Below are 21,788 nucleotides of genomic sequence, written 5' to 3'. Positions count from 1 at the left end.
TCAAACCTTGGTTTTCCTACATGCAATGCTTTTATCGTTGTTTGTGTGTAGGGATTTAATTTAGTGACTAATTAGGGGCACCTCTTCAGAGTTGAGAACTTCAATCCATTTTATAACAGCTGCCTGCCTGTTCCTGGATTGTCACTTATGTCATCAGACACCAGAAAAAAGAGTTCAATAACAAATAATCCCTGATATAGAAATAGAGAGCTAAAGGTTAGCAGGCAATAGACTAATAAACACACTGACAAATGCAAAACAGCAAACAATTACGGGACCCAACCCAGGACATGTAGTTGTGAAGATGCCTGCTTGGTCTTACCTCTGTTCCTTTATACCCTAGGAATTGTCAATTGCACTCAGTGGTCACCACAAATACATGGGACAGCTAGGTCAAACCCCCTGCCCAGAGGGCATAGCGATTCTTTTTTTTGGGGGGGGGGGAGAGAGATGCTATGAAGCTGACAAAGTTCCTCTTTTCTTAGGTCCGGATGAGCTAACGTATCACCTGTCCTGTTTTCTTCACCTGAAATAGGTGTATGTCCTGCCTAATGAAATGTATGGGTGCATCCTGGTACATGAAGTTGGGACAACAGCATAAGCCCTCAGATGTCCGGTGAACTTTTTACTCCCTGCACAACTTTTAAAATAAGAGTATCTTGAGTTTGAGCTGTGTTTGAGCAAACCGCTGTTTCCTTGATTTGGATGAAAATGCAAGCTGTGGTTTGCTAAGGCCCTGGATGAAGGTGCAGAAATTGCATCGCATGGAAGGAGAGGGAGAAAATAGTGTACAACCTGCAAGCTAAAGCCTTTTGGGCACGGCACGTACTGTCAAACCATGGTTTAGTGTACACAACACGTAAACCTTTGCTGAACTCCTTTCTGCTAGCTAGTGCTTTCTGTTTCCATAACAACAACATGAATGGTATAAAGAGTGTGTGTGTGTGTGTGTGTGTGTGTGTGTGTGTGTGTGTGTGTGTTTAGAACTAGGGAAGGGAATGTTTTTACTGCAGCTTCAATACCATTTTTTCAACATAATTCAGTATTTTTTCCTCATAGACTTCAAAATAGACATATGTAGGATAATACTGTCAGTATAAATAAATAAAAATGCCAGGCTTTTGCCAGGAAACTTGTTTTGCCCTCATTCACTGCATCTGATTCAGAAAACAGGTGACGGCAATCAGTTCCAATGTCATCTGCGCCTTCAATTATTTCCCAAACCCCAGGAACTAATTACAGCCCTCAAGCTCTGCTAAAATCAGCTGACATAAGCATGAGACTCTTTTGGCCTCCCAAGTGCCTATGAATAATTGTCTATTTGTGGAAAATAAATTAATTCCTCTTGTGATTTATATTTAAATGTGGTATCTCCTGGTCTGTTCAGCTGGTAGCCAGGGATAGAAGAACAGAAATGAGAGGTAGTAAATAAAAGAAAGTGTGAGCAATAAAGGATTTATATTTTGCAAAGGAAATAGATACGAAAACTTCTTTGGGTGTGGAAATGGTAGCTTGACTATGAGCTGACTGTCAACTAAAATGATGGTATCGTGAAATAATCAACAAAAACCAACTGCTCTTTGAGGGAATTAAAAATTGTGTAAAAATGTGTATTTTCCCATTATAGATTCAGTTGTGAAGAAGCGTGCAAAAAGAAATTCAAAACATGGGAGGGGATCCCATAACATGGGGCAACTCTAATGATCCTGCCTCCATTGTGGCAGCCTGGCTTGAATAGAAGAGAGCAATTATGAGTCCTAGATTTCCTTATCTGGATTAATTTTGCAGTACTCTCCTCTCATCAGTCTGGTTCTGTAGATCTAGACAAGATCTAAGACTCGGCAGTCGTGTAATTTAGGAAATGTCTCTCTTTAAACTGGCTCATTTGGTTACAAATGATCCCCAAGGGGAAATGAACTGTTCTCTGCACCAAAATACAGCCACCTCTGTCTTAGATACCAGATTAGCTATATATGCACCAAGAAAAGTGGTGTGTGACATTCTGTCGCATTTCTCGTACTTCATTGTCGGTTGCATTTTTATGACTGTATTGCTTTATTCAGTGTTACTGTAAAGAGAGAGGGCTTAAGACTCCATCCGAAAGAGAACCCCACACTGAAAACAGATAATAGAATTTGCCTCTTGAATGGATATAGAAATGGTGATTTGCTGTGTAATGGCAGCTCTCTAGAGAAGGCATAGCCCTAGCCCTTATTAAGCCACTGTATCTCACCTGCAGAAACCTTTGGGAAGCTGCTGAACACCATGGTTCAGCCTCATTTCCTTTTCTTGCATGGATGTGACTCGAGCAATTACAATGTAAAACTTTTGATTTATTATATTTGTATCCTGCCCCTTTCTCCAAAGTGCTCAGGGTGGCTTAAGTAGTAGCACTTGTCCCATTTTTATCTTTGCAGCATCCTGTGAGGGACATTAAGTCCAAGAGATGGTGACTTGTCTGAGGTCGTCCAGTAAATTAACAGCTGGTAATGAGTTAGGGAGCCACAGTAATCTAGAAAATGAAACAATCGGTTGCAAAGGACTATGAAATATTTTAATTTCATTCAACCAAATAATTAACTCATTAGTTGTTTCCCTTTATCCATTCAGATCAGCTGTTTCATGTGTTGGCTATGCACATGCGACTCTACAGCATTGATTCTGCTTACAACCCATGGAAGAAACTAACCCAATTGATGCAGAATGACGAGAGTTTGCAGTAAGTACAGTTCTATAGTACAATTTCTCTGTAGCGTTTTAACCTTGTGAGGCACCAAGTGGAGCAGTGTATCTCTGTTGAACATACCGTTTTAAGGGACTGAATTTGCTGCAGTGTTAGAAACACAGAGCTCACTTCCCCTACCCCTATCCAAAGACCTTTTATACCCAAACAATCATTCCATCCAGTTTTTCAACTAGTAAAGATTTGGAGACCATATTAATTTTTTAAGCCGTGCATTTATTTATGTTCACTTTCTCTTCTCTTTTAAAACTACATTGTGCAGTAAAATTCTATGCATTTTGCTCAGAAGGAAAGTCCCTTTATACTCAATGGGGGTTCAGAGTATGAGTGTGTGAGAGAGAGGGAGGGAGAGAAAAACATGCAAACACACACGCCGGGTAACTAATTTGTCAGTATCTTGGAATATAATACAGTTTATAGTTATAGATTGTTTATGCCTGCAGCATGGTGCAGTTTGATTCCCTTTTCAATAATTTTGCTTTATCACTATCAGACTTTACATTAGGTTGCTTTTTCTTAACTACTAGTGTTTTGGGAAGCCACACTTATCTGCCTTCCTCATACGCGTTGAAGGGATTAGCAGGGTGGTTCATTTCCATATTCCAAACAGACTTTATAAAAGACAGTTTTCAGTGTCACGGTGAACAAGTTGCTTAGGCTTTTAATAAATGACAGAGCAATTTTTAAGAGCTTAAAGTGCTCTGGTGCTTGACGTAAACTAAAGGAGCTTATCTCTTGGCATTTTATATCATTTCACTTCTTCCGCTCTAGCAAAATGAATATATTTAGTCAGATGTTTCACTTGCTCCTGCAAGCCTTCCCTATTTTTGTAATGTTGCCAGGCATCCTATAAATCATTTAAATTTAAAGGTTTGATTGTGCAAACATTATTATTTGACCTGCATCCTATAAAACAAAATTATTGCTATCACTTTATTCCACTTGAAAATTGAGCATACGTTTTAAAAGTTATTTGTATAAAAAATGACTCAATATACTTGTTGTATGTTTGTTAATGTATTGAAATTTATCAGAAACAGTCCTGAAATTTCCAAAAGCAAAGTAAGATTGCAACAATTAAATACAGCATCTTGGGGCAGTTTTATTAATTCACTAAAATAATTGGGCAGAACATTTTATAATAATTGACCTGCACATTACACCATTGCATCTCTAGTTCTATATTGGATAGACAGATATGTTCGCTTCAGGTGATCTTGCATGTAAAAGTAACCCAAGAGTGAGCTCCATTCTCCATTGCTCTCTCTATCTCCCTCCACGAGCTTGAAGGTGAACTTTCAATGGGTATCTGAACACCCAATTTTTGATTTTAAAGCAGAGACTTCTGCTTCCACAAATATAAAGGTAAAAGGACCCGTGACCTTAGGTCCAGTCGCGAATGACTCTGGGGTTGCGGCGCTCATCTCGCTTTATTGGCCGAGAGAGCTGGTGTACAGCTTCCGGGTCATGTGGCCAACATGACTAAGCCGCTTCTGGCGAACCAGAGCAGCGCACGGAAATGCCGTTTACCTTCCCACCGGAGCGGAACCTATTTATCTACTTGCACTTTGACATGCTTTTGAACTGCTAGGTTGGCAGGAGCAGGGACCGAGCAACGGGAGCTCACTCCGTCGCGGGGATTTGAACTGCCAACCTTCTGATCGGCAAGCCCTAGGCTCTGTGGTTTAACCCACAGCGCCACCCGCGTCGCTTTCCACAAATATAGTGTGTCCTTATATGTTTACAGTCTATAACAGTATTGCTCCCAGAAACTTGCATAAATTCCTAAGGAAATGGGGTTATTGTGCCAAATATGATTATTTCCATAATTTCCAGGATTTGCAGTGAGGAACAGCCAGAAGTCCCAGTACTTTATAGAGATGCCTCATCCCTTTTGCTCATCCAGATTTTAACAATGCCACAGCCATTGCGCAAAGGTATGTTTCGGGGGAAAAAATGCATAAATAATAAGTCTCGGTGTGTTTCCTTTGTCAGTGGCTTTTAAAGCAGCACAGCAAATGAACCTTGTCTGCTGTGTGTGCTCAAATAATGACTTTGCCTTATCTCTAGAAGTTGGCATCAAACAGAATTTTTTGTTGTGGTTTGACGGGCTTATCTGTGACTCCTGTCTTCTCACCTTTATCAGACAACAGTACAGTAAAACCAGGAGGCCTGAGAATGACTATTAAGTTCCTTGAGATGGGGGGGGGGGAGAGAGAGAGAGAGAGGTTGGGTCCTTTCGTTTGACCTTCATTCGTTTACTGCAGTGGGGCTGCTTAATATTTCACATTGAACTGCGAATGCCTAAGGGTGAAAGAGAATAATTCGTTTCAATTTAACTGCTCAAATTGTGGCAATTGTGTCACACCCGACAAAGATAATTGCTATAATACAGTATCTGTAATGATCGCTGCATATATAAATCTGAGCATAAGTTACTGGAATCCCAAGATACTTTTGAAGCAGAAATGATTTATCACTGCTTATTTTGTCAGGTTTTTAAAACAGTTAATTTTACTATTTGAAAATACTAACCCAATTCTCCCCCCCCCCCCCGGTAGTGATACAGGTACATTTTGATAAAAGTGTTACTATGGGCATTACAGGATAGAATTCCTCTCTTTAACAGTTTTATAATTTGTTGACATGGTATTAGCTTCATCTGTGATATTTTTTATAGCAGGGACGTTCCGTATAAAGGTATAATCAGCCATGAAAGCAGCATTTTCATATATAGCTGCACCTTTGTAAATAAAATTCCCAAGAAAGCATTTGTTTGGGCCTTCTAACAGAACTGTGTCTTAAATCGGAAGAGAATCACAGGTTGTCTTTAGCTGCTTAAAGAATTTATTGGCAAGGTACCGACAGAAAGAATCTTTCGTACTTTAATGTGCGCCTAATAGCACATTTTATATGTGGCAGCAAAGCCAATTTTAACTATTACAAGTACAACATAGGTCTGTTGCTAGTCCTGGAAGGCACATCTGATTGATATTTCTTGGGTGGTTTTATACCCTTCCCTTTTTTTGGAATGTAGTCTGTCAGGTGGTTATTTGAACAAAGCTCCTTTTTGTTTAAAAATACCTACATGGTATTCTCTGAGAAAATTAGCATTTAATAAGCAGTGTCCTAATAGCATCTCCTGTCCTTCAAGCAAGGCCATGGGAATTCTATTAACTAACTTATTAACTGTTGAATGGCCTTGGCTATCTTTTTTCAATCCGGCATTGATTAAAGCAAAGTAAATGCCATTACACCATTCAGGCTGTTCATTCTGAAAGGAAAATTTGATCCGAATCCACCTCTAAAGAGAAAACACAAATTAAGCCTTTGATTGTAGGAGAACATCATGTTAGAGGTCAGTGCAGTCAATAGTTCCATCGTTTTATACATGAAGGGCTCAAAGAGTAAGAGGCTATAAGTTTTCTTTGTTGTATACACATTTCGTGTGACCTAAGGAATTAAGTTACAGATAGGTAGCCGTGTTGGTCTGCCATAGTCAAAACAAAAAAAATTCCTTCCAGTAGCACCTTAAAGACCAACTAAGTTAGTTCTTGGTATGAGCTTTCGTGTGCATGCACACTTCTTCAGATACACAGAAGTGCATGCACACGAAAGCTCATACCAAGAACTAACTTAGTTGGTCTTTAAGGTGCTACTGGAAGGAATTTTTTTTGTTTTGACTAAGGAATTAAGCACAGTGTTGAAGATATTTAGTTGGCTGAATTTTGTTCAGAATATTAAGATGGGGGAAATGGGTGCATGTTTAAAATGTAAAAAAGAGATTTTTGTGTGGTGGTGCTGGTTAAACTTGATAATGATATTTCTTGCCCATTGAACTGCCATGTTCCCAAGGCTAACTTCTAAATTAATTATGGTTAACCTGGAGTCAGCATGATGTCTGCTTTGGACCTGTGTAGAAGAGAAAGCCACTGCCTTTTCGGCATGTACCACCGCCAGGGAAGTAATTTTAAAGAACATAGCAGTTGCCACGTGGCTCTGTTCAGCATTTAGTAAGACCAGTAAGGCTTTACTTGGGAGTTCAGCTGTGCATCCCAGGGGTAAGAAATATTTTTGACACATCCAAAAGGATTCGTAGGAGCATGAGACATTTTAGAAGACGGGGGATCTTTGAGAGGGGATGAAGAAACATGTGTGTGCTGAGCTTAAGAGAGGGTGGTTGTGATTCATTAATTGTGTGCAGCCTGGAGATCAGACTGATTTATTGATGGCTAACATTAAAGTGTAAAGTACAGGAATAAGCACTCTTAAACATCAAGTGGCCAGTCAGTCACAATTGTATGCAGTCACCCAACTGTTACAAATAAAAGCACCTGTTCTCTGAATGTGGTTCTGTGTGCAGATGTGGCACCGTTAAGCAGTTGGTTAATACCTGAAGTTCTGGTCCATGTTCGCCCATTGTGTTTACTTTCCATTGCGGAAACGGAAACGTACAGGTTCCCTGAGTTGTTCTGAAGTTGCTGGCTTTCATTCTTTTTTTTTTCTCTTTGGGGGAGCAAATAAAGCTTTAGTGGAATATTGGCAGTCAATTTCCAGATTAACTGTGAAATAGCCGTTTTTTTACCTGTTTTGCTTACTAGACAAACTGCTTTCCCGAAGCTGTAGCCTTTCTGCAGATGACATTTAATGTGGCATTTAATGGCAGGCAGGCAGGATATGTTGAGTTGTAAAAAGTGGCTTTAGCTGAAAGTGAAAGCCTTCAGAGCATTGGTAAAGTTTGTGGAGTTCCTGAGGGATATATTGCAAAAGACCATTTCTCTACAAGGTTGTTTGTAGAGCTGTACCACTGCAGTAAATGCTAGCCCCAAATTATTATTTTTGTTTCCTATTGCATTTTACTTGCATTCCTATTGCATGCACTATCAACACTCCTGATAAGGAAAAGAAAACCCTTGTTCAATTTATTTTAAATATTGTTGCATTCATCTCTGTTTGCGCACATTGTTAAGTGCTCCAGTTAAAGCTGATAACTGGTTTACAGTGGAAGGCCTTGTTTTCATTTTCTTTCTTTAAACATGACCTCCTGATTTTGATAGTTGTTTTGAGACCTGTTAAATTGTCCAGTGCAGAAGCTATCATTTCTGAAAATGTACATATTCATTTAAATCCCATCTTATTCAGTTTGCTCAAAGTGGCTCACAGTCCGAAACCTAACATCAGTAAAAACAAAGCAATAAAACCACACATAAAAATAAATAAAATGAACCATTACAGCTGCAATAAAACACTGATTCAGACCAGCAGGGATAAATGTAATACTTGCATCTTTTAGGTTTTAATGTATTGGTGTATGTTTAGCTCCTTACAAAATATAACTTGATGCGTTTCAAGTTTTGGATGGCTCCTTTGGGGGGGGAAATACAAATTTGTAGAGTGTAGAATTGCTGTATACAAAATTGAGATCTGATTTAGAATGCTTGACTGACATTGTCTGTTTTCATTCTTTTGTAGAACACTTTACCTGTATCATAAAGGTGCTCTTCACATTGTTGTATATACAAGCTCTTGTCGCACTTTCGGTTAAATGCAGTGCTGAAGACAGGATGACGTGGATGAACTCAGGAGCTCTGAAAAAGGTGTGTTGGTTTATGAAAAGCTAAGTAGACTGCTAATGATGCAACTCTCTATCCAGCTGAGCACATTTAAGCCCTGTTAGTCTCTTTGGAATACAGATCTGTGCAACCTTTATACTGCATTTTCTCCCAAGTGTTCAGATTTTTTACATCTCGATTGAAAGACAGTGTCAAGTCTACCAGGACGAAGAGCTCCTCACCATCCCAGACCTGCTTTGGTGGTGATGAGTTTTTGAAATGTTTTCCAGCAAAGCATATTAAGTGTCAGGTTTCCTCTGCCTGAGATAGCTAACCAGGTATTTTGAGAACAGGTTTGCCTCTGCCTGACTTCACCACCATGACAAACACGCAGAGCACTGTGGAGACCAATCTTAGCAAGTTATTGAACCAACAGTGGTGCTTCATGATGATTTACAAGGCATATCCAATACAAAGTTTAGCCCTTTGGCCTTTCCCCTGCTCCTGGGTTTTTTTTTATTTTTTACATAGCCTTGATTATCCAGGTAGAACATAGAGGATTAAGGATTAGACAATTTGCCCTCATTTGGGTCATTTTAACTTGAAGAGAGCAGAAGTTAACTCCATTTTGGAACTTTCTCCGGAGGCCTCTACAATGGGTCTTTGGAGAGTGGGGCAAATCTGTTTTTCAACATCTGACTATATGTATCCTTGAGCAGCTTCTTTGATTGGTAATCTGGCCCTCAAAATAACATTTCTGGTTGAGGATTCCATCCACCCATATAGGAGCTCAGAATTTGATACCCTTTGAGTCAACATGGAACTGTCATCAGTGGTCAACAAGAAACAGTGTTTAGAATTGCCCTTTCCTTTATTCCTAAAGTTAACTGGCCTTTTCACAGATCTGAAGGGATTGTGCTTCTCTCCTTTTGTTCCAATCCTTCTCACCCTAATGAGAAGAAATGGCACAATCGGGATGCATGAAAAGCTCTTTGCATCTGCATCATCAGAACTCTATGCTTGCCCGATTCTGGCATCACCAAAAATTAGGACATTGGGCTGTGATATGTAGCCTTCAGCACTAATCTACTGCCATTACAGAAGCTGTCAGAATGTCATGAAACCCAAGTCACTTCTGTGTCATGTCCACAGTTTGTTTCTCTAAATGAGATAGACATCTCTGTTGTTATATACTAGATACAGTAAAATTGACGTTGATACAACTACAACCACTGTGTTCTTTCACAGTCAATTTGATAAATAATAGCCTGCTATTATTTACCTTGGATAACATCCAATCTATTGTATTATTCTAAAATCTTATTAAATGCAAAATTATTATTATTATTATTAAAAATAATCTTTATTGAGTTTTTGATCTGTTAAAGAGCATTCTCAAGGAAAGCCTTACCTTAGAGAAAAATGGAATAAAGATATGTAAAACAACTTTCACTGTAACCTAAAGGAAAACTGTGTTAAGATGGAAATGGGGTGGCATTGGACGCCTTGAAAAAGTGAAATAACAGGGTAAATGGCCAGTGTTGGTTTTATGATGGAAATATCCTGGAGTATGGTAACTAAGGCAATTAAACAAACTTTTTGCAAATGGGTATTCTAAATAACCCAGTTAGGAATTTTAGGGATAGGGATTTATTTCATGCCCTTCTGAAAGACATGTACTATCTGAAAGGGTAGGGTTATAGCAAATTAGAAGTATCTGGTTTGGCTTTAAATGTTTATAACAGCAATATATTAAGGAAGTTTAGTTCTCTAAATCACTTGCTAAGCTGCTTTAGTATATTCCCTTGTACTGTTTTATAATTCCCTTTTTCATACTGTTTTATATTCATTATTATTATTATTATTATTATTATTATTATTATTATTATTAATAATAATAATAATAATAATAATAATAATAATAATACCAGAATATGGAAACCCATATTTACATGGGATTTCGTACATGTATTTGAACTATTGTTGGATTGGAGTGACAGCATTTGCTTATTTTCCTAATTGTCTAATAAATTTCTTCTTAATCACAGAGTATGTCAAATGCAAAAAAGTCTTGGGAAGTATTACTGAGTCACGTGATCAGTGAACTCTATAATGGGAAGATCTATGAGCAAGAGGAAACTGAAGACCTAGCCATGGTACGGTTTATATATTTTTTGGTTTGTCAACCGTAGCTCAATTTGACGGTTACTAAATACATGAGGGTGAAATCAGCATTAGTTTGCAAACCATTCGTAGCACTACTAAGTTTGCAAACTATCAATAGAATTACCAAAGAGCGCCGTTGATTCTTCAGTTAAATCAATCCGGATTTTCTTCTTCTTTTTCAAAACTCTAATTTAGGACAGCACAAGCGCTTTGTGCCCACACTCCATAGAGACTTATTTGCAGCAGTTCTGTCTGCCTTTCCTCAGGATTACCAGCCTTCTTCAGCACCATCTCTTTGGAGCAGAGCTACCTAGCTGTCAGGTACTATGAAAAACTGATTCATTTAATCTGTTCTAATAATCTTTGACGTCACTGTAACAAAGCATCCTGCGTTATCTAGGAAATGCGCTTGTATAGAGAAAATACTGACGATATTTCCAAGATGCAAGATTAAACTTGATCATGTGTGTGTGTGTGTGTGTGTGTGTGTGTATTTATCATAATGGCACAGTATGAATTTGTATCATGAAGTTCAGGCATGTCCAAAGTCTTCTTCAGGGCCTAATGCAGTCCACCGGTCGGTTTATTCATTCAATCCTCAAAAAAACTCAACAATCCTAAAAATCCTTATAAAAGGTGAACAACTTTAATCCTAAAAAAAGGTCAACAACTTTGGTTGGCCCTCACGGCACTTCACTTCATCAAATCTGGCCCTCTTTGAAAAAAGTTTTGACACCACTGATGAAGTTGAATTTATGCGCTCAAGCTGACAGCATTGTTCTTTGGGCTTCCTTTTTTTTTTATACAGTGGTACCTCGGGTTACATACGCTTCAGGTTACATACTTTGCTAACCCAGAAATAGTGCTTCAGGTTAAGAACTTTGCTTCAGGATAAGAACAGAAATTGGGCTCCTGTGGTGCAGCAGCAGCAGGAGGTCCCATTAGCTAAAGTGGTGCACAGTTTCAGGTTAAGAATGGACCTCCGGAACGAATTAAGTACTTAACCTGAGGTACCACTGTATCTGACGTATCTGGCTCTTCTTCCTTTTATGTTTAACAGGAAGACGAAGAATTTACCGTGCTTGCTAACTGCCTGGGTTTATTACCTCCATCTTTCCAGTCATCAGAGTTCTCCAGTGCCTCTTGTCTTGACTGGCCTGTGCCAGCCTTTGACATAATATCCCAATGGTGCTCAGAATTGGTTTCATTTGCAGGCAAGCATCCAACCCAAGTAAAGGTAGGTGAAATAAATAAAAATTGCTGCGGCTTAATACGGTACTCTGCTTTCACTTTCAAATTTAACCCTATTTAAAAATCATTTTAAAAAATTATTTCTTACAAAGTAGCAACACAGCAGCTTCCTTTTTAGCAAATTTTTGATCAGACTGTACTGCCAAATTGTTCTCTAGAAGCTAATCAACTTTATAGATGGTTTAAATAAATCATTTTAATTGAATTGGAAATGGCCGCCATAAGCAAAAAGAATAACTTACCATAAACATTTTCTGGAAAGAAATAGAAGGGCATTATTACAGATGGAGCTACAGGAAACTGAAAGAGTGATTTCAGAAACTGAAAGGTTTGCAGAGATAATATTGTAATCTCTCTGATGTATTATAATTCTGAGAATTGGTGTGTTTGCCCTTCAGTTTCTCTTAAGGTTTTGCTTATCTGGGAACTTTTTGAAAAACTAAGATTTATGAAATTTAACTTCTGTACTTCTGGAGAAACATTTTCACATTTCCCCATTATCTCTTCCAGATTTTACTTATACAAGAAGCTAAATGGGACTTGCCACGTCTCCTACAACTGCCTGAAAATTATAATACCATTTTCCAATACTATCACAGAAAAAGTTGTTCAGTCTGTTCCAAAGTTCCTAAAGACCCTGCCGTTTGTCTAGTCTGTGGCACTTTTGTGTGTTTGAAAGGACTTTGCTGCAAGCAACAGAGCTACTGTGAATGTGTCTTGGTAAGAAACTAGTAATAAACATTACCTGTTTCCCAAAAGCGATTTGGAAAGGAAGCACGCCTAATAATGCTGCCACTTGGTTTTTGTGATCCTGGGATCTCTTGCAGATGGCCTAGAGTGCACACGGAATGCCTCTTGCAAGGTTTCCCCGTTCATATTAGTGGTTGTATCCTATAGATTATATAAGAGAAGAGTTTTTTCTATGTTTGGCTCTGTGCAGAACTGCCCTACCCACTGAAATGAATGAAGCACCCCTGGCCATGCAGAAACTCTGAGTAGAGAGGACTGTAGGCCCAGGGGAAAGCTATGGGAGGAATGAAATGTTGCACTATGTCGGTTGTTCCAAAAAGAGGAGCATTTCAGCTTGCCAGATGTAATTATCCCCCATTTGTCCCCCCATTTTGAGGGTTCTCCCAATCCCACCAGAGCCAATTTTAAGGGACTCGTAGGGGAAGAAAGGGTGGAAACCCACATTGCATAAGCGGAAGGAAGTCCATGTGTGAGCTTCTGCTGCTGATAATAATAATAATATAATAAATTATTTATATCGAGCCCTCCCCAGTCGAAGCCGGGCTCAGAGTGGCTAACAACAGTAAAAGTAGCACAATTTACATAAAATCACAATCACTTAATTGAAATACATTCTAAAATCAATTCATTCTAAAATCAATTCAGAATCAAATTAATGGCAACCATTGGGCTAGAGTTCTATGAGGATTACCAAAGGAGGGGGTCAGACTGTGCCTTGGCCAAAGGCCTGGTGGAACAGCTCTGTCTTGCAGGCCCTGCGGAAAGATGTCAAGTCCTGCAGGGCCCTAGTCTCTTGTGACAGAGCGTTCCACCAGATCGGGGCCACAGCCAAAAAAGCCCTGGCTCTGGTCGAGGCCAGCCTAACCTCCCTGTGGCCCGGGACCTCCAAGATGTTTTTGTTTGAAGACTGTAAGGTCCTCCGTGTGACATACCAGGAGAGGCGGTCCCGTAGGTACGAGGGTCCTAGGCCGTATAGGGCTTTAAAGGTTAAAACCATCACCTTAAACCTAATCCTGTACTCCACTGGGAGCCAGTGCTGCTGGTATGGCACCGGATGAATGTGATCCCATGGCTAGGACCCCGTAAGGAATCTCACTGCAGCATTCTGCACCCGCTGGAGTTTCTGGGTCAGTCTCAAGGGCACAGTCTCAAGGGCAGCCCCACGTAGAGTGAGTTACAATAATCAAGTCTGGAGGTGACCGTCGCATGGATCACAGGGGCTAGGTCAGGGCAAGAGAGGTAAGGATTCATTAGGTGAACTCCAGCCTTTATAATCCTTTGAGCTCATTTTTGTTATACAGTGGACCTGCTAGTTACGTACCACTCTGGATATGTAACTTTCAGGTTACAAACACGGCAAACACGCAAGTGTATACTTCCGAGTTTCGCCATGTGCAGAAGCGCTCTGTGCACTTTGCGCACATTCGCAGAAGCGTCGCCTCTGCCTACAGACTTTTCAGGTTGCGAACGGACCCCTGGAACGAATTTAATTCGTATCCGGAGGGTCCAATGTATTTTGCTGCAGATCATTACATTCGTTATAAAGCCATTCACAAAGAACTCTTCCCTCTTTCCCAAAACAAAACCTCAGCACTCGCAAAATTGTGGTGCTGGAACAGGCATATTTCTCTTGATCAACGCATCCGTCATCATCATCATTCGTGGTCATCGCTTTTGCCTTTGGGGTTCCGTTTACCTGGATGCACATGGTGAAGAAGACAGAGATCTCAGGTAAGCTTTTTAAAATACGGGATAATTTGCACTGTTTTTAACATAGGGCTACCCTCCTTTTGAACTGTTTTGTTCTCGTAACCAAGGTGTTTGGCAAATCAGGGGAAACAATTCCACGTAATAATATCACACCTCCCCTTCAGAAGCTCCCAGGCCAAATCACCAAGCTTTTTAAAAAAACTGGGGGTTAAATAGGCTTTGGGGGGCTAATATGAGGGCACCTGCTAAGAAGAAAACTCACACGTGGGTGGTGCTGCATGCCCCTTTGTCTGAAAAAGGAGGATTTAAGCTATTCTCAGTGTCAACCTAACTGAAGCTGCTTGAGGCAGGATACCGTATTGGCCTGAATATAAGCCGCACTCTTCCCCCCCCCCCCACAAAATTCTGACTGTGAAAAGCTAAACTGCGGTTTAAATTCACAACCTGACAAAAACTGGCTTTTGCAATATCGCTGCCGAAACAGACATATGGTAAAACGGAACGGGTGTGAGTGCCTGTGGAATTTTAAGGGAGTGACTTCCCCCCTCCCCCCCCAAATTTTAAAGGTTTGGCTTATATTCAGGTGCGGCTTATATTCAGGCCAATACGGTAACTTAAGGGTGTCCGAAGGGGCAGCAATCAGGGGCCCTTGCAGCGTCCCAAAGACTGGTTGGGGGCATCTCCTGCATCACATAACGCAGGTGCTTAAGGTAGCAAATGACATTCCCGCTGTTCAACCAATTATTGATCTTAATTTTTATTTTGTTCTTTCCTGCAGGCGTGGCAAACCTCTCTATATATGTAAAGAAAGATACAAAGTCCTTGAGCAGCAGTGGGTTTCGCACACCTTTGACCACATCAACAAAAGATGGGGGCCGCATTATAATGGTTTGTAGGTCACTAACCACCCCGCTGTAACATCACCCTTATTATCAGCGCTACCGGCATGAGCTTTAAGTGAACGGAAGTTCAGTCACTTCCCTGGGGAAGGTGTGAATCGGCACCTTTGTACGAAGCCCTGCATTATCCAGGTCCTGGTAATAAGACGTGCAGTAATTAAAAACACAAAGCAATTAGTCCTCCTAATCCGAGTACGGAATCTAAATTCATTTGATAGTTGTTGCTGTATAATCCACTAATAAACAAGCACAAATTGTACTTTAAAAATGCCACTAAATGGCGGATGAGCGTTTTGTTTTGCCCCGGGTTGGGGTTGTGTATGCTGAGGCACTGTATATGTGTAGTACACACCTGCTAAACATACTGCTCCCCTCCTTTACCCTTCTTTGTGTTGCTTTAAGATTTTGATTGATAATGTATTTGTAAGTATACAAGAGCTGTAACACTTCTGATTTGTGAAATTGTATAGAAATTGGTCTAAAGGATTTTTAGAGAATATTTCACTTACTGCCGCGAAGCTATGGAAAGAAGCTTCAGGCATTACTGAAAACCTTACTCATTCTCAGGAATTTCATAGATATACTCCAGAGAGATTAGTGAAATTAGCTGTAAAATAGTTAGCTTGCTGCTCTTAATGTAATACAGTACATATACAGTATTCTGTCTCTGCCATTTCAGTTAGCTTTATTTACTGGTAACTACTAACGCATCCATTTTATGGTCTGTGTACATACGACTTTTGTAAGATGCCCCCAAATGGTAGATCACAATCCCAGCCGAGCATATCATTGCTGTCTCGTTCCCACCTAGCCGTAGGTTTCAGTAAGGGGAAGGCGAAAGTCCTGCTGAGTTCCTTGCAAATGAAGCATAAGTTGAGGACTTTCCAATGACTTTCAAGAAGCATCTTTGTATTATATTCATAGAGCAAGCACTGCCCTTTCTGCTTGAATTCCCTTATAAGGGGACTTTGGTAGGGGAGTTAAATTGTGAGGTGGCAGTGGTTAAAAAGAATTGCACCTCCTCTGAATGGGGGTTGGGGCATATTTACAACTATCCTCCAGTCTGCATGGAGCAGTCAAGGCTGTACACAGAGAACTCTTCTTAAAAAGCGGAAATCCATGAAAATCCAGTTGCTTGCAATGGAAGGGGGGGAATCAAGGAGCAGCCTGAATCGAGCCCTCCTCTCAAAGAAACAGCTGATCATCATACTGGATCACAGAGGAGAAACCCATGTGCGGCTGTCCTTCAAGCTGGAGATATATATATATTTATATGTGCTTCCACTCATAGTGGACTGTAGGACACTTACTTATTTAGATGGCTTTGAAATCCACAAGAACGGGCATCATTGTGGGAAGATGGGTGGGGAACACACCACATACCACACTTTTAACCAGGCAGGGGAAAAACAGATGGATACTATCTTGCTGCCAAAACCTTTTTCGTCTTTTTCACATAATACTCAAACAGCTGTTGGACTCTTTCTAACACTTCTGTTGGTCATTTCTGACACTTGCATCCTTTGACTTAACATAGCTTTTTTCTGTAAAGTGAAGTTTATATATGTAAACTACCATTAAAAAAAAAGAAAGTTGTAGCCATATAACCATGTATTCAGTTGAAAGCTGCTCTCTTTTCAAACGTCTGATAGGAAATCAGCTGCTGAAATTCGGATAGGAAATAATAATATGGAAGTGGGGATGTTCACAAGATGAGCCTTATAGGCCACCAAGTTTTTACAAAACCTTAAGAAAAACACATAGCAATGGTTTGCTGTTTTATTTATATAAATTTATCCGTGTGAATATTTATATATAAGCACACGCAAACATATTTGGGTTCTACCTAGGAGCCTGCATTTCATTGACCAACTGAAATAGGGTCTTTTCCAAAACATTGCTACATTTTTAATATTGTATCGTATATTCTGCCTATAATATTTTTGCATTGCTCATTTATGAGTACCCAGCCATTTTGTATGCATAGCGGACAGGCAGAAAAGCTGCTGACATTTCCCAGCATAACGCGATTACAGGAGTCTTGGATTTGCTCTGTGTGGTTTGAAACTTCACAAGAGATGATGTCAAAGGAAACAAGAACCTCCAGAAACTGAATGAGATGTGCTATTTAAAATGGAATGTTTTATGATTGTGTATATGAGTGTGAAGTAAAATTATTAGCCTTAACCTTAAAATCTTCGGATTTCATGGCGTTCATTTTTATACTGGTGAATTAGTCACTGGTCAGTTTTTAAGAAAAAGAAAAGGCACTTGTTTGGAAATCCTACTTGAAATATACCTGCATGCTGCTGAACTAGAACTTTGATTACTCCTATAACTTTTTGAAAACCTGCTTTGTAAAGCTTACTTTGATTAATAACAGGTCCAACTAGAATGGGTGTGTGTGTGTGCGTGTGCTGCTGCTTCTGCTGCTATTCCTCCGACGTACTGGTGTGGTATCTTGTATGAACGATCATTTTAAGTACAGTACATTACTGTGGAAACAGAATCAGTCTTTGACACATCAAAATGCAAAACTAAAAATACCGTAATCAACATTGTAAAATATGTTAATAAAAAGTCTACTGTCATTATGTGTGCATGGGCTTCTTTTGTTGTATTATATTATATTAAGTTTACATGAAAAAGCACCAAACATGTGTTTTGCATTCAGTTAAGGAAGGGGGATGCGGGTGGCACTGTGGGTTAACCCACAGAGCCTAGGAGTTGCTGATCAGAAGGTCAGCGGTTCGAATCCCCGCGACGGTGTGAGCTCCCATTGCTTGGTCCCTGCTCCTGCCAACCTAGCAGTTCGAAAGCACGTCAAAGTGCAAGTAGATAAATAGGTACCGCTCTGGCGGGAAGGTAAACGGCATTTCCGTGCATTGCTCTTGTTCTCCAGAAGCAGCTTAGTCATGCTGGCCACATGACCCGGAAGCTGTACGCCGGCTCACTCGGCCAATAAAGCGAGATGAGCGCCACAACCCCAGAGTCGGTCACGACTGGATCTAATGGTCACTGGTGCCTTTACCTTTACCTTTAAGGCAGGAGGAGGACAACTTTTTCAGCCTTGAGGGCTGCATCCCTTTCTAGGCAACCTGCCAGGGGACCATGCGTGTCAGAAGTGAGCCCACAGTAAATCACACAAGAGTGGGTGAGGTTGACTCCTTAGTCGAAAAACGGGATCGGCAAAGGAGTGACAGGTCTAAGAAGCACAGCAACATTCTTCGGTAGGTCTTGCCCCATGAGGCAGTTGTGGAGGCTAAAGGCCTTCTTCCCACAGCTGCCTAACTCTCCTCCTCTCCCAGGTATTTCCCAAGCAATCTGAGACTGCCACACATGCTTGCTTTTGTTGCTCCCTCTTCATGCCTCTCCTGGCCCTGGGAGAAAAGGGGGAGTGGAGCTGGTTGCCACTGGAGGGCAGACACCCTGGCTTCTTTAACCAACCAGAAGAAGATGATTTTGGAGTTGATATCCCACTTTATCACTACCTGAAGGAGTCCCAAAGCGGCTAACATTCTCCTTTCCCTTCCTCTCCCACAACAAACACTCTGTGAGGTGAGTGGAGCTGAGAGACTTCAGAGAAGTGTGACTAGACCAAGGTCACCAGCAGCTGCATGTGGAGGAGCAGAGACGCGAACCCGGTTCCTCAGATTATACTGCTCTTAATCACTACACCACACTGGCTCATCTCTGCTTCTTGGCCTCCCTCCTCTCCTGTTTCCGCCTCTACTGCTGATTCTGGACTTCTCTCTGCCACAGACTCTCTCTGCTCACAAAGCCCTGTGACCTCTTCAGCTTCCGACACCACCTCTTCCCAGTCTTCCTCTTACCGCTCACCGTTGTGTCACCACCAGCCCCTGGGTCTCTGGGCTTTCGTCCCCTGAGGGTTCCCCAGTTGGTGCCTCTCAGTATTCCTCTGTGACCAACCAGTCCATGACATCATGCCAGTGATGAGTGGATCCGGAAGCAAAAGTGGTTAACCCAGCGAAAGGCTAGTTTTAACACACGCCCCTCTGCATCCGCCATCCATGCTATCGCCCTCCTTCACGGCCTAGGACCCTCGTACCTACGGGACCGCCTCTCCTGGTATGCCCCACGGAGAGCCTCAAGGTCCATAAATAGCAACACCCTAGTGGTCCCGGGCCCTAAGGAAGTTAGATTATCTTCAACCAGAGCCAGGGCCTTTTCATCACTGGCTCCGGCCTGGTGGAACGCTCTGCCTCATGAGACCAGGGCCCTGCAGGATCTGATTTCTTTCCGCAGGGCCTGTAAGACAGAGTTGTTCCGCCTAGCCTTTGGCTTGGAGCCAATTTGATTCCCTCCCCCTCTTTTCCTTTCTCCTCCTGCGATGAGGCTACATTTCAATATTTTAATGTTGTATTTTAATGTTTTTAAGTTGTATTCATTCAACTTATTTTTATTATTGCTTGTTAGCCGCCCTGAGCCCGGCCTTGGCTGGGGAGGGCTGGGTATAAATAAATAATAATAATAATAATAATTATTATTATTATTATTATTATTATTATTATTATTAAGCAGCATTATCTGAGTTCAAGCACACATTCCAGCCAGGCAAAAACACAAAGAAGGTTCAAGGCAGGTCTGTGCAGAGGGTGTGACCTGAGTGGAGTCCCAATGGCCAGATTTAGAGAGGCATGGAGGTTGGAAGATTGACAGAAAAGGGATCTTCATGGATTCCATTAATTGTGGCATACCTTACCCTAAAATCTGGCCAAAGCCTCAGTCTTTGTCAGATTTCCTTAGAATTTGCCCTGTATATAATTCCTTCTTAGCTTGTTACACGCAGAAATGACTTAATTGTGAGTCTTTCTAATAAGTCTGCACTCGTCATTTTTCAAGCCTCGAAGTAGTATGTGTAAAGTCACTTGCTACAAGAAACAAGTCAGATCACAACTTCCTGGGATCAGATGCTAAAATAACACAAATATTTGTGCCTGGGTATAATGTCATCGTGGACGCAGGTGGCGCTGTGGGTTAAAGCCTCAGCGTCTAGGACTTGCCGATCGAAAGGTCGGCGGTTCGAATCCCTGCAGCGGGGTGCGCTCCCGCTGCTCGGTCCCAGCGCCTGCCAACCTAGCAGTTCGAAAGCACCTCTGGGTGCAAGTAGATAAATAGGGACCGCACACCAGCGGGAAGGTAAACGGCGTTTCCGTGTGCGGCTCTGGCTCGCCAGAGCAGCGATGTCACGCTGGCCACGTGACCCGGAAGTGTCTCCGGACAGCGCTGGCCCCTGGCCTCTTGAGTGAGATGGGCGCACAACCCCAGAGTCTGTCAAGACTGGCCCGTACGGGCAGGGGTACCTTTACCTTTACCTTTATAATGTCATCGTAATGACCTTCCAGACACTTCAAGCCAGAGTAGCCTAGACAAACACAAAAGCAGGTGGAAGGTGAGAAATCAGCACTATACTTTCCCCTGTCAACCGAGTGAAGAAGTGGTTTTCACAATTTGCATACCTTGAAGCGCTGCAACAAAGGTTAGGAAATACATGCAGGATTTTGTGACCAAAATCAATACCGAACAAGGCAAATTTGCAGACAAAATGGGTGGTAGGGGTAATTTATATGTATGAGCTCTTGTTTATGTTCTACAAATGCCTTTTTGTTGATATTGTGCCCTTAACTCTTCCAACTCTGCATATCGGTTAGTTGTTCAGTTTCCTACTCTGTGTGTGTGTGTGTGCCAAAAATGCAACAGGAACAGACACGCTGCAGTCCTGAATACCAAAGAGCAGTTGTCATGGCAACAATAAACAGGAGAAAGCTAGCCCAATTTAGGTGATTTACCTTTCTGAGTCCTCTGAGCATCACATATGGACCTTGAACACTAAGTAAGATATTGGAACGGGTTGTATTGACGAACATGAGCTGCCCACCCCGACTGAATATTCTTGGATATCTCAGAATAATTCTAATACATAAGTCACCTTGTAACAACAGAACCTGCCGGTTCAGTCCGGTGTCTCCCAACACATCTCATTTGTTCCTAATAAATTCGGGAGGTGTTAAATTCTGCCTCTTAAAATATCTCTGCATTTGCTCTGTCGATAGCTATGGGTACTCTTGCTACTTGAGGGACGGGTGAGGGAGATGGGAGATACTCCCATAGGTACAGAATAAACAAATAACCAAGGGGGGAAACAAATGAACCCATCAGTTGAATCGGTGTGATCACTATCTCCCTCCTTCCATCATGTCCTGGGCTCAGGAAGACACTACAGAAATAGGAAAGAAACCTGTTTATAGCTCCCGCCATACTGGAACCCCAGCCAGCTCCTAGGCCTCAGCCAAAGAGAAGGCCAGCTGAGGAATGCTCCCATTACAGACCCTCTGTAAGTGTCCCTATTTTCCAGGGACAGTCCAGGATTTACAGAAGCCATCCAGGTTTCTGATTTGAACCGGGAGTGTCCTTTTGCTTCCCTATTTTCATCGGAGAAATGTTGGAGGGTATGGCGTTCTCTAACCCTCAAGCCAAGGAGATAAGTAACTACAGCGGTACCTCGGGTTACATACGCTTCAGGTTACATCACGTTTCATGTTACAGACTCCCTAACCCAGAAATAGTACCTTGGGTTAAGAACTTTGCTTCAGGATGAGAACAGAAATCGTGCTCTGGCAGCGCGGCGGCAGCAGGAGGCCCTATTAGCTAAAGTGGTACCTCAGGTTAAGTACTTAAGTCTTCCAGGTTAAGAAC

At 41.4% G+C, this 21,788-nt stretch overlaps 1 protein-coding gene across 4 annotated transcripts in view; it reads left to right on the top strand.

Moving 5' to 3' along the window:
* The window catches only part of UBR3 (ubiquitin protein ligase E3 component n-recognin 3), a 93,565-nt gene extending 75,903 nt beyond the window's left edge, over window positions 1–17,662 (top strand). For all 4 annotated transcript variants that reach the window (XM_083703580.1, XM_083703579.1, XM_083703578.1 and 1 more), the window contains 9 exons: window positions 2,611–2,719; window positions 4,580–4,680; window positions 8,216–8,340; window positions 10,344–10,451; window positions 10,657–10,782; window positions 11,522–11,698; window positions 12,223–12,432; window positions 14,054–14,193; window positions 14,951–17,662. In XM_083703580.1, the coding sequence (XP_083559706.1) occupies window positions 2,611–2,719; window positions 4,580–4,680; window positions 8,216–8,340; window positions 10,344–10,451; window positions 10,657–10,782; window positions 11,522–11,698; window positions 12,223–12,432; window positions 14,054–14,193; window positions 14,951–15,068 (1,214 nt within the window). In that variant the 3' untranslated portion in view covers window positions 15,069–17,662. The remainder of the gene's footprint in view (window positions 1–2,610; window positions 2,720–4,579; window positions 4,681–8,215; window positions 8,341–10,343; window positions 10,452–10,656; window positions 10,783–11,521; window positions 11,699–12,222; window positions 12,433–14,053; window positions 14,194–14,950) is intronic.
* Window positions 17,663–21,788: the final 4,126 nt, after the last annotated feature.

The sequence above is a fragment of the Podarcis gaigeae genome, assembly GCF_964106915.1.
Source record: "Podarcis gaigeae genome assembly, chromosome: 1".
In the NCBI taxonomy this organism is placed as follows: domain Eukaryota; kingdom Metazoa; phylum Chordata; class Lepidosauria; order Squamata; family Lacertidae; genus Podarcis; species Podarcis gaigeae.
The sequence above is the reverse complement of the archived record's forward strand: the minus strand, read 5'-3'. Positions and strand labels throughout refer to the sequence as shown.